Genomic DNA, 12,553 nt, shown 5'->3' on the forward strand with positions numbered 1-12,553 from the left:
AGAAGGAGCAGGGGAAGCCAGTGAGGCTCAGCAGTATGATTAAAGTGTTTCTGGCATGGCAGGAACCTGTTGGAGCCAGAGGTACAGTGGAAGAGGAGGGAGAGCCGCTCTTCCTGAGGCTAGTGCCCCATCACATAGTTTTGGGTGAGGTTAGGGGACCTGAAGAATGTTGAGGGTCTCCCAGGACACTCTTGGACAAACACAGGCTGTCTAGGGACAAACAGCTGCCACAAGTCATTCTCTAGAGAGTAGATAGTCGCATCAGCCTTGGGGCTGAGGGCTGTGCCTGCTCACATTCCTCTGCCTACACCCTTGCCTCCTAGAAGCCACCTGCAGGCTGGAGAGAGCCTAGGCTGTCTGAGCCTAGGCCTCCGAATCTCATCCACTTTCCCAGGGCAGCTCTGGGGGATTTCCTGCCAGACAGCAGCCTGCACCCCTGCACTGTCCTCCCTGCAAACATGTCTTAGGCCTCTCGGTTTGCTGCTCCTTTCTTTACTCTGTCCCCTCCACTCCCCGAAATCCCTGTCCTCCTCCTGCTCACAACCCCCTCCTCGGTCCTTGTTCTCCTCTTCTGGTGGCCAGGGGAGGAAGGAGCCCTCCGTGTGCCCCCAGAAAGGCTGGCTCCAGAAGCCCTTGTGCCCCCCACCCCCTGCTGCCCGCTGGCCTCGAAGTAATCAATCTGATTGGATTAGGGTCAGGGCAACCCTAATCATGTCAAAGGTTACCCTAGGCTTTGTGGCAAGGACCACGGGGGGTGCCTGGCCACCCCTGCCGAGGTGGCCTCTGTTGAACAGAGTTTAACATCCACCAGCCAGCTGTGAGGAAAGGCTCCGGCCTCTTGCGCGCATGTATGCATGTATATGAGTTTGCGAAGCCATGTGTTGCAGAAAAGTGTGTGAGCATGTGTTTTATATATGCATGTGTATATACATGGCGTGTGCACTTGTGAATATGCATGTGTTTGTGTGCGTGTTCGTGAATATGTCTGTCTGCATGTGTGTCTGTGCATGGGCATTTGTGTGGATGTGCCTCACGTGGGTATGTCTGTGAATATATGAACGAAAGCATGTGCTATGTATAAATATGTGCAGATGTGTGCACGTGTCAGTTCATATATACACTTGTGCACCTGTGTGTGCACTCATGGGTATTGATTATACGTGTATAGATATGTGAATGGGAGTTACACGCAAATGCATATGTGTGTGTGTGTGTGTGTGTGTGTGTGTGCTCGGGTGCATTGTATATACACATGCGGGTGCCCTGCTATCTCTGTGTTGGTGTGACCATGTACACGGTACACATGTATTTGCATATGTAAATGCATTGAGTGTGCATGTGTGAATGGATGCCTTCGTGTACACAAGGCAAGTGTGTGCTCATACCTAATCCCAGTACCATCTACCCTGTGTCAGCTTAGCCTGAAACCCAGGGTGCTACCCTAAACATGAGGCAGCTCATGGATGCTGGAAGCCATGGATGCTGAGCTAGGTCCTAGAGGGCTCCATTCTTGCACCCAAAGGTAACGGGGAGCTACCTATCTACCTACCTACCTACCTACCTACCTACCTTGGATCAGAAAGCATTTGAAGAATTTTGAGTACAGGATGATCATGAACAGTTTATGTCTCTTGGGGCAAGCCCCAGACACATGGAGGCAGGCACTAGATGACTCCCTTGTATTGACCTCTGACAAGATAAAATGGGTGGGGTGGTTGCAGGGCCAGCCTGGCCAGAGGCAGGGGTCACAAGACGAAGGTCAATAAAACAGCTGCTCAGGCTAGAAGGAGACTAGTGGGAGGCTCAGAAGCCATGGGGGCCCAGAGTCCAGGAAGCAAGCTCTTAAAGGCCTTGTGAGGGGACAGCTTTCTTTTGGCTGAGTGAGACATTTGCATCTACAACATAAAGGAACATGGCCTGGAGCCCACAGCTGTGGCAACTGGGGTCTCTACCTGCCTGCATACGGGGGTGGCTATGCCTGGGAGTCCTTAGAAGCTCCTAGATGGGCTCCATATGAGGAAGAGCATCTACCCACCCTTGCAACACTCCATTGTGCTTGGGGGTGGTCTCCCCAGGTCCCTAAGGGGCTCCTGAGGGCTCGCTGCTTGTACAGGAAACCCTTATTTACTGTGAAGTCTTCATTTGGACCTTGCTGGCCTGGATAGCGTCTCCAGTTCGGGGCTCTTACCTCCTGTTGGGTGTGGTCCATCCCTCCCTCCAGTGACATATCTCCAGGCCATCCATACTCTCACCATGTAGTGGCTGGACTTTGTTGGGTCCCTAAGACCTCTGCCACAAATGGTGGCAGAGGTTATCGCTTATGAACATCAGACTCCCAGTATCTGCTGAATATTTAGACCTCTGTCCTTGGTCAACCCACTGAGGAACTAACTTTTCTTCCCAACTCACCCCTCGTTCTACTTGGCTTCTGGACAGGGAACGACAGCTTGGCCTCTTCCCCTCCCCCAGGCAAAACCCCTTCCTGATGACTGGCCTCAGCTTCGTGGCTCCTCAGGGGGTGGTCCTCCACCTCTCTGTGTGCTCAGCCTATGGAAGGACCGACTCCAATGGGGCCAGCCTGCGAGACAGCCGGAGCCTAGGGTTCCGGAGAGACAGAAAGGGCAGCTTTTTAGGGAAGCAGAGTCCCCAAATCCAGGTTGCGACCCCTGACCCCCCCATCCGAAAGTGTTACCATTTACGATGCGTTGGGGGGTGGGGGCTCCCCTGGCTCCGGGGGCCTCTCCGGTATATCATTAACTCTCCGCTGTAGGAGGGGGGACCCTGGCCGATATCCCACTGCGCTCGGCTCGGAGCACAATGTCCCTGCGAGGACGACAAGATTAAGCACAAGGGAAAAGTGAAAATGCTGTTGGCGATTCACACGCCCTTCGGGGTGTTGAATTAAAGCGTCTGAAAGAGGATTTCCCCTCGCGCCCGACGGCGCGGCGGGCAGCGCATACTTCCAGGTTGCTATGACTGGCCGGCGATCGCCTAATCACCGGCCAGGGGGAAATTCATATAAAATATCGCTAGCCATTGTGGGGCTAACGCGGCGTGACAGTGTCGCACAAAGCCGGATTCATCAGCCCCAGCAGGTCAGCCAGGCGCCCGGCCGCGCGGGCCCGGGCGGTGTCAGGGGCCGCGGCCACGGTGGGGCACCGGCGCATTCCGCTCTCAGGTGGCTCCGGGGCCTTTTGTGCCTCCGTGTGATTACCAAATGCCACCGCGACACCCCCTCCGGGCCGCCCGGCTCCTCGAGGCCAGGAAAAGGGCCTGGGGAAGGAGGGACGGTGGGCAGCCTTGGAGGGGAGGCGCCAGGGCGGGGCCTGGGCTGCAAGCTACCAGCTGGGGCTGCTCCGTTTCTCCTGTCTGCCCTCAACCTGCTGTGCAGAACACGGGTGGGGGAAGGGGTGCCCACCCACTGAATGTGTTCTGGAAGCACTTTCAGACATCAGGACGGGAATGGAATAGATGGTTTGTCTTTCCTCAGCGTGACAGGAGAGTGATGCTCCCAAGGAAGGTGATGCTCCATGAACTGCAGGCTCTGGCCAGTCTGAGCAATTATAGCTATGCCATAGTTGGGACTTCTTCCCAACAGTGGTCAGAGAGTGATCTCCCAGTTGGAGTCTGGAAATTGAGGGGACAGGGACCATCTGGAGGATCTTGCCAGGCTGCCAACCCTAAGCCTTCTGTGGTCTCCAGGGAGGCGTGGTGGATGTAATGTGCTGCCATAGGTAAGGGTGAACTCTCTGTCTGCTGGGATTCCCTGGTTCTAGCCCTGTACAGGGTAGCTTCAACAGGGATAGAGGGTCCTAAATAAACGCATACATAGCATACGATCCTAAAGGTACATGCACCAAACTTTGGTGCACCCAGTTTCATAAAAAATGTATTACTAGATTTAAAGGCCCAGATTAACATCAACTCATTAATAGTAGGCAATTTCAATAAACACATGCACATACTCAGCTCATACCTGGTTCTCGAAAGTAGACACCTTGCATATGACTCATCTCATTTCTAGTTCTGAACCTAGTGCCTAGCTCATTATGGACTCTCGTATCATATTTTGGATGGATGGATGGGTGGGTGGGTGGGTGGATGGATGGATGGGTGGGTGGGTGGATGGATGGGTGGGTGGGTGGGTGGGTGGATGGGTGGGTGGGTGGGTGGATGATGAATGGGAAGTAGGTGGATAATGAATAGATGGTAGAGGAATAGTAGACAGATAATTGAATGAGTGGCATTTGGTGGCAGATGGGCAGATGATGAATAATGAAATAGGTGAAGGGAAAGAAAAGAAGCCCGGATACTGATACTTTACTTAAACCCAGTAAGACCACAGCAAGGCTGGTTTCTGAGATTGTTCTGCAGGGAGACTTTGCTCTCTATCTCCCAAGATCTGGGTGAAGAGACACTGGCCTCAATTCATAATCCTCTCATCTCAGCCTTCCTGGTGCAGGAGTTACAGACCTGTGCCATGACACCTTTTGGAATTTGCTTCTTTTATAGAACTTCTTCAGGTACTTCCTTTTCATCTTCACCTGTACCCGATAAACAGGCAGTCTTGGGTCTGAAGAGAGTCTCTCCAGTCCCCAAAAGCTCTTAGCTCTGCCTCCAGATTATGCCCCTCCCCCCAACTGGCAGCACATTTCTGTAAGAGTCCTGGGCTCAGGGGCTCACAGGCACCCACCCCCTCCTCATTTGACGACCAACAGCCATTTGAAAGGTGTGATTCACTTGTTTTCTGGAGTGAGGTATGCTGGCCATTTCTGCCGAGCCAACAGAGATGGAAAGGTGTTGTTGCTTGTGGCAGAAAACTTTGCTATGGTGTGCCCCATCCCATTCACTCTCTGCAGAGGAGATAGCTCTGGGAGAGCCGTTCATTCACGATGTTTGTTCTAAAACCCTATGGGACTGTGATGGAAGCAAAGGGTTTCCTCTCTGAGAAAATGTGTTTGTTCCCCAAATCCTTGAAAGTATGAGAGTCCCAAGTCTTGCCTCTGACTCCTGGGTAGACCCCAGTCTTGCTGGATTAAAATCCCTGCCATCATAGGATGTCACCTGAACATTCTGGAGTCTTTTGTTTCTGGGTGTCCTGCAGACATGCTCTCAATTATGATTAAATATCAAAATTATTATTAAATTATTATTAAATAGAGGAGCATTGTAGGAGAGGTATGGAAATCTCAGGTCCCCGTCCCCTCCCCACAACCTTGCACACTGCTGTGGAACATGGTCATACTATATCCATCAAAATTATGATGGATCATGAGAGCCAACCTAACTTGGATCATGAGAGCCAACCTAACTTGGATACTCAGGTCTTTGTGCCTCCATGACCCTTGAGCTCCACCATCCTTCCCTTTTTCGCTGCCAAAATATCAGCATTTGTAGGAAGGACCTTAGTCTGGTTTTATCTGGCTTAATCTGCCTCCAAACTGTTAAGTAGAGACTATACATTTTTAGCAAGAAAACCTTGAAGACTTTACAATCCTCCTTGGGAGATAGATGGTATCTATTCACTGCTAGAAATGTAAACTCCACTCACTCCTTGCATAGTGTGTGATGGTGATAACTTGGGGGACAGGGGTGGGGGGATGGTGCTGCTTGAAACCTTTGGCTGCGGCATGCCTTCAGCCTTCTTTTACCAAAATGGTCCATTTCATCTGGCCTATGGGCTTGCAGCCTACAACTTTTCCCCTGGCTGGGGCTGCTGCTGCTGCTGCTGCTGCTGCTGCTGCTGCTGCTTCTTCTTCTTCTTCTTCTTCTTCTTCTTCTTCTTCTTCTTCTTCTTCTTCTTCTTCTTCTTCTTTTGCTTTTTGTTTTGGTTTTGGGTTTTGGGTTTTGGGTTTTGGGTTTTGGGTTTTGGGTTTTTTTCGAGTCAGGGTTTCTCTGTATAACCCTGGATGTTCTGGAACTCACTCTGTAGACCAGACTGGCTCCCCTGGCTTCTCAAATGGAGTTTCTAGACTATTTGTAGAGGCTTCTAGTCTTTATTTTTTCCCCAGCCTGTTGAAAGCCAACTCCAGAGCTTGCCCTGCCCTGACTTGATCTGGAGCCCCACCTCCTCATTTAACAGTAGAGGAAACTGAGGTTCAACAGAGAGAGAGGACTTTCCAGCCTGGTGACGGAGCTGAGCAAGAATGAACTCTTGCAAGTTTAAGTTCCGTGTTGCTCTCTCCTTCTCCTGAGTATCTTTCTCTTCAAGTGTGTCTACCAGCTCCAGGCTGTTTGCTTGTGTCTTGATAAGCAGGGAGCCTGAAGTCCTTGTTCTGGGAAGGGCAAAGGCAAGGCCTACAGTGCTGGCCCCCTTATCTTTTAGAGCCAAGAAGGATGGGGGAGGGGCATTTGGGTGACACTTGAGCTGTATAAGGTAACCCAAGGCTGTCTTGAGACTTGGAATGTGAGGGTGTAGGCAGAGAAGTGGACTTCTGAGTCCCACCCAGGAGGAGGTAGCTCAATGCTCCTTAGGGGAACCAGGAGGAGTGGCTTGGCTTCTTCAAAGATAAAATAGGGGCTGGAGATGTCGCTCAGTTAGAAGAGTCTTTGCCTGGCATGGACAAATCCCTAGGTTTCATTTCCAACACTACAGAAAGCTAGGCGTGGTAGCACACAGCTGTAATTTTAACACCTGGTGGAGTTCAATGTCCTTCTAGGCTACACAGTAAGCTCCAGGCGAGCCTGGGCTGAAGTCCCTGCCTTAAAAAAGAAAAAAGAAGAGAAAAGAAGAGAAAGAAAAGAGAAAGAAAAGAAAAGAAAACAAGGAAAAAATAAGGCTTGTGCCTTTGCTAAGTGGAGGGCAAGTGGGTAGGTGTGTGGTGCTGATGTGGCTGGTGCCTCCACAAAGGCTGCTCCAGACCTGTCCCTCCTCCTCATTTGACAGCAGGGACTCTGTCAAAAGGACTGAACATTTGTATTAGAAAAGGAAAATGGGGTGGAGGGCTTTTCAAGCGTGGTGGGAAAGAGTGGAGTGTCCCTTCTGGTCCCATCCAAGAACGCAGAATCTGGTAGGGTCTCATCTGAGGTCTGCCTCCCTGGGATGGACTTACTGTCCCAGCCCAGGTCCTGTCCTTTCCCCTGATACCACAGATCTTGAAGGGGTAGCCTGTGCTGTACACAGGAAATAAACAGTGGACAAGATACAGATCCCACCTGTGAGGAGGATTCGGACCGGAAATGGATTCCAGTGGACAAGTCCCCCTGAGGAATAGGCACAGCGGGTATGTTTGGACAGACAGTGCCCAGGACCATGGCTGCCATACTACAGAGCAAAACTGCCAGGGAAGAGTAAAGGTTGAGTACGACCAGAGGCCAGTGAGTGGCTAAGAAGATGAAGCCAAGGCTGGCAGTGGGAGATCCTTAGAGAACTTTAGGAGAACTGTTTATCGTTCTGGCTCTGGGCATGGAACTGGGCCTGCAGTGGTCAGCTGTGTGCATGGCCAGCAGAGGCAACTGAATGCTGGGTGGCAGTTCAGCTGAGAGCTTCTCTGCGGTTCTGGTAGTTCCTTGTCCATCTTCTAGTGTCCAGAGTGGGAAGTAGCTGGACTCCTATATTGTCAGGATGAGAGTACGTGTGTGTTCTTTGATCCTGTGTGTGGCTGCATACTGAGCTTTGTGGGTAAGTCTGAGTGTGTGTACAGTTGTTTGCAGTTCCTCTGTCTGTATTTTGGCTTTGGGACACAGAGTCCCAAGAGTTTAAGCTCTTAGATATGGCTGTGGGAGCATGAAAAGCTTGTGTGTGCAAGAGGCGTTGAAGAGGCCACAACTTTTTATGAAAAGTCTCACAGTCCTAAGAGGGTCCCCTGGTTTCCCTGTGTATAGCTCCCTGTGCAGACAGGCCTGCGTGGTTTTCAGTCTGGAATGGTTTCTAGCTAGGTGTGTAAAATCTCTGCTAGTCAACATGTCAGATTCATATCCATCGAGCTCAGAACACAGTGCCTATCATACAGCAAGCACTTGGCTCATCACTGTCTGGTGCCAATGAGAGGAGGGAGTGACTTCTCTCAGTAAGAAACTCTATTTACAATTGGTGGGACATGTAAATTAACACAACCACTATAGAAATGTTTGGAGAGTCTCAAAAAAATGAAAAATGGAACTACCACATGATTCTATTTCACTCCTGGACATATAGCCAGAGGACTCCATACTCTATCATAAGGATATTTGCACATCCATGTATATTGCTGCTTTATTCACTATAGCAAAGAATTGGAATTAACCTAGTTGTTCATCAAAAGATGAACAGATAGTGAAAATTTTGAACATATAAAACAATATTATTCATCTCTTGCTTTATTTTTTTGCTGCCTTTTATAGTCAATATTGTATTTCATTATCACAATATTATCATTTCAAGATCTATCCATGTGGTTTGCCCTCTCAATCTGAGGCCCCTGGTCCAGACCTACAGTGGATGCCTATTGTCAGGAATAACACCAAAGTCTAGACTGTTGTTTTTCTTGTAGATGCAGACCTGTGATAAAGTATCAGATATAAGTTAGATACAGTCAGATTTAATGACCAATCTCCAAACAGAACAGTTGCAGTACAACTGTGGTAAATTATGCAGTTTCTCTCATTAGTAAGTTTTGTAAGCCCTAGGTCTATGTGTTCTTGCAGCTGGATGATAACAAAACTAGTGTGAATTTCTCTCTTTCTCCCCTCCTTCTCTCCTTCCTCCCTCCTCCCCATCCTCCTACTCCCCCTCTTCCTCTTCCTCCTCCTCCCCTCCTCCTTTTCTTCCTCCTCTCCTTCCTCTTCCCCCTCCCATCTCTCCTCCTCCTGTTCCTCCTCCTCTCCTTCCTCTCCCCTCCCATCTCTCCTCCTCCTCTCCTTCCTCTTCCCCCTCCCATCTCTCCTCCTCGGGCTCCACCTCCTCCTGCTCCTCCTCCTCAGCTCCTACAGGTAGATTTGTCCTTTCCAGCCTTTGCAGCTTCAGCTTGGGATTTCTCCTTCCTTTAAGTCGAGAAGTTCTCCTTTTCTTCTGTGGCATTCCTTGTGCACATCCAGATTGCCAGCGTCACCTCTCTGGATTTCAAAGCCGCAATTAGATAAAACAAGAATGGCTCGGCCACAAGCATTGTGACATTGCCACTGTCGGACACCTAGGCAACTCCTGTGAGTTATATATGTAACACGGATACTCTGCGCAAAGGGTTAGTTAGGTTTGAAAGGAGCAGCAGAGGACAGCGTGAAACTTTACCACACTGCTCAGAACATGCAATTTAAAAACTCAATATTTCTAGAACTTTCCTTGTGTATGTGGTGCTGGGAATGGAAACTAGAGCCTCACAAATGCTAGACAAGCAGCTTTCCACGAGCCATCTCTCTAGGACCCCAGATGTTGCATTTAATGTTTTCTAGTTCTGGCAAGCTGTGGGTAACTGAAGCCTCTGATAAGGGGGATTCCCGTGTTGCCGCACCGACCCTTCCATGACGAACATTTCCCTTCCATCCACCTCCTATGCACCGCTGCTTTTCACATCTTTACTAAGCCTCTCTCCCATGTTTACATGAGATAGATAGCACCCTGTTGATTTGCATTGCACCCTGACTGGTGGTACTGATCAGCAGGCTGGGTACTTCTGGGATCCTAGTGTATTACTCAGGATTCTCCAGGAAGATAGAAATGATAGAATGAATCTTCCTATATATAGAAGGGATTTATTAGAGTGGCTTACAGGCTGTGATCTGGCTAGTACAACAATGGCTGTGCTCCAACAGAAAGCTCAAGAGTCCAATGGTGTCCACAGACTGGATGTTTCAGCTGGTCTTCAGTATACACTGGAATCCCAAGAAATGGACTCTAACCATACACTTACCAGTGAGAGTGAGGGCAAGCAGGGAAAAAGCAGAAGCTTGCTTCCATGTCCTTTATATAGGCTGCCACCAGCAGGCATAGCTTAGATTTAGGGTGGGTTTTCTGACCTCAAATGATCCAATCAAGAAAAATCCCTCCCCTCCCAGGGTGTGGTTCCACACACGATGAGCCCATCACTTGGGAGGCAGAGACAGACAGATCTCTGTGTGTCCTAAGGTAGCTTGGCATACAGCTACCTTAGTGAGTTACAGGACAGCCAAGGCTATGTAAAGAGGCTCTGTCTTAAAACAAAAAAGCCAGACGGTGGTGACACATGCCTTTAATCCCAGCACTTGGGAGGCAGAGGCAGGCAGATCTCTGGATCCGCAGAGGACAACCAGAGCTACACAGAGAAACCGTGACTCAAAACAAAAACAAACAAGCCCCTCACAAGTGTATTCAGCAGGTTCCACTTTAATTCCAGATATAGTCAAGTTGACAACCAAGATAGCTATCCTTGTTGGACTTGAACTCAAACAATCCTTCTGCCTCAGTTTTCCACATGCAAGGATTACAGATGTGTAACGTAAGTTCTGGCTTAAAAATCTTTTGTTACCTTTGTTTACTTTTAATGTTTGTTTATAGTGTTAAAGATCTAATTGTCCTTTTGTTGTTCTGAGATGGGATATCATGTAGCACAGGTTAGCCTTGAGCTGTCTCAGGATAAAGATGAACCTGAAGCTCTGCTCTTCAGCTTCTGCCTCTGGAGTGATTGGGTACAGAGTGTACAGCTGTGCCCAGTTCATGTGGTGCCAGGGATGAGAACACAGGGCTCCATTCATGCTAGGCAAGCACGGTATCAATTGAGCTACACCCCCAGGCCATATTCCTATTGGCATAATTGTAGGTGTTTTTAAGGTGCTATACAATATTTCAATATAGGATTATATTCTAAAACTGATCCAGTCAGGGTTCTTAGCATGTCCATTGAGAACATTCAAAATCCTTTTAAAGTGATCTTTAAAAATACAATCAGTTGTCCACTGTCCTCACATGACTGTTCAGTGGCACACCAGACCCTTTAACTGAAATTTGGACTCACTGACCATCCTCCCTCACCTTCTTCCCAGGCCTGGCCTCTGTAACTAACCCATTCCACTTCCTGCTAGGATCCAGATGCTGTTAGGTTCCACACCTGATTAAAAACATGATCTACTTGTCTTTCTGTGCCTGGCTCATTCACTTATGTCCCCTGGGTCTGCCAGTCTTGCGGCAAGTGACAGGGTCTCATTCTTATTTATGACTAAGTGACATTTCATTCTGCACACTACAGGGCTATCGGAACAAAGCCCATACAGTGCTGGCATAAAGCAGCCCACTCAAGCTGAGTCCTCAGAACAGCAGTTCTAGAGATAAATCCACATATTTACACCCAATTGCTTTGCAGCAAAAGGTATGAACATACATTTGAGGGGGAAAAAGTCTCTCTGATGAATGGTGCTGGGAAATTGGATATCTATATTCACACAGAGAAGAGCAAATTCAGACCCTCCTATCTTCTACATGCAAAACCCAACTCTGTGTAAGACCTGAAACTATTGGGGAAAAAAAAGGTGTAGGGCTGGGCAGGGTGATGATGCCTTTACTCCTTCAGAAGGCAGAGGTAGGCTTATCTTTGTGAGTTTGAGGCCAGCCTGGTGTACATGGAGCATTCCAGGCAGCTAGAACTCTATAATGATCCTCTACCTCAGCACCACCACCAACCACACACACACACACACACACACACACACACACACACACACACCACAGGAAAAACACTTGAGACACTGGTCATTTGGGCCAAGATCCTCAGAAGCATAGTGGTGAGAACCTCCCTGTGAGTATGGAGTTCTCCTTTCTCTGCCCTGGTTTTTGGATTCCTGCCTTTTGACCTGTAGCCCTCCTCACCTGGCCTCCGTAACCCCCTATCTCCTTCCTCTGCAGCCACCCGGGAGTCAGCCTTTGTTCATGCCATCGCTTCTGCTGGAGTGGCCTTCGCAGTGACACGATCCTGTGCAGAGGGATCAGCGGCCATCTGTGGGTGCAGCAGCCGCCTCCAGGGCTCCCCAGGCGAGGGCTGGAAGTGGGGTGGCTGTAGTGAGGACATTGAATTTGGAGGAATGGTCTCTCGGGAGTTTGCCGACGCAAGGGAGAACCGGCCGGATGCCCGCTCTGCCATGAACCGTCACAACAATGAGGCTGGGCGCCAGGTATGTGCACAAAACCCCAGGGCTGTAGAGCAAGAGCTGCTTTTTCACTGAGGTGTCCAGTGGGGCAGGACAAGGGGTGGAGGGGGGCTGCTCTTGGTGACCAGGCTGCTCTGCTTGCCTTCTATCAAGAGACATTGTGACACTGCCCAGGTGTTCCTCAAGTGTCCAGTGTGTTCCCAGAGGATGTCAAGCTCATCTGTGGACTTATGGTTGCTGAAAGTAGACAGGTGGAGGGAGGCAGCTTCGTAGCATGTAGTCTCTGGGATCCTGAGATGAGATCTCCATGAGAGGACAAGACGTGAAGGGAGGAGCAGGGGGATGGAGGGTGGATACACATAATAGATACAGATTGAACTGAGATAGAGGGTTAGAGTGACAGACATGATTGATACAGACTATTGAAACAGAAAGGAAGGGAGAGAGGAGAGAGGAGGGAGAGACAGACAGACAGAGACAGACACACATACAGAGAGAGAGAGAGACAGAGAGTGAGGGG

At 49.5% G+C, this 12,553-nt stretch overlaps 1 protein-coding gene across 1 annotated transcript in view; it reads left to right on the top strand.

Moving 5' to 3' along the window:
• The window catches only part of Wnt3a (Wnt family member 3A), a 44,870-nt gene that overhangs the window by 23,744 nt on the left and 8,573 nt on the right, over nt 1-12,553 (top strand). The window contains exon 3 of the mRNA XM_028776607.1: nt 11,792-12,057. Within this exon, the coding sequence (XP_028632440.1) occupies nt 11,792-12,057 (266 nt within the window). The remainder of the gene's footprint in view (nt 1-11,791; nt 12,058-12,553) is intronic.

The sequence above is a fragment of the Grammomys surdaster genome, unplaced genomic scaffold, assembly GCF_004785775.1.
Source record: "Grammomys surdaster isolate TR1022 unplaced genomic scaffold, NIH_TR_1.0 270, whole genome shotgun sequence".
Lineage (NCBI taxonomy): Eukaryota > Metazoa > Chordata > Mammalia > Rodentia > Muridae > Grammomys > Grammomys surdaster.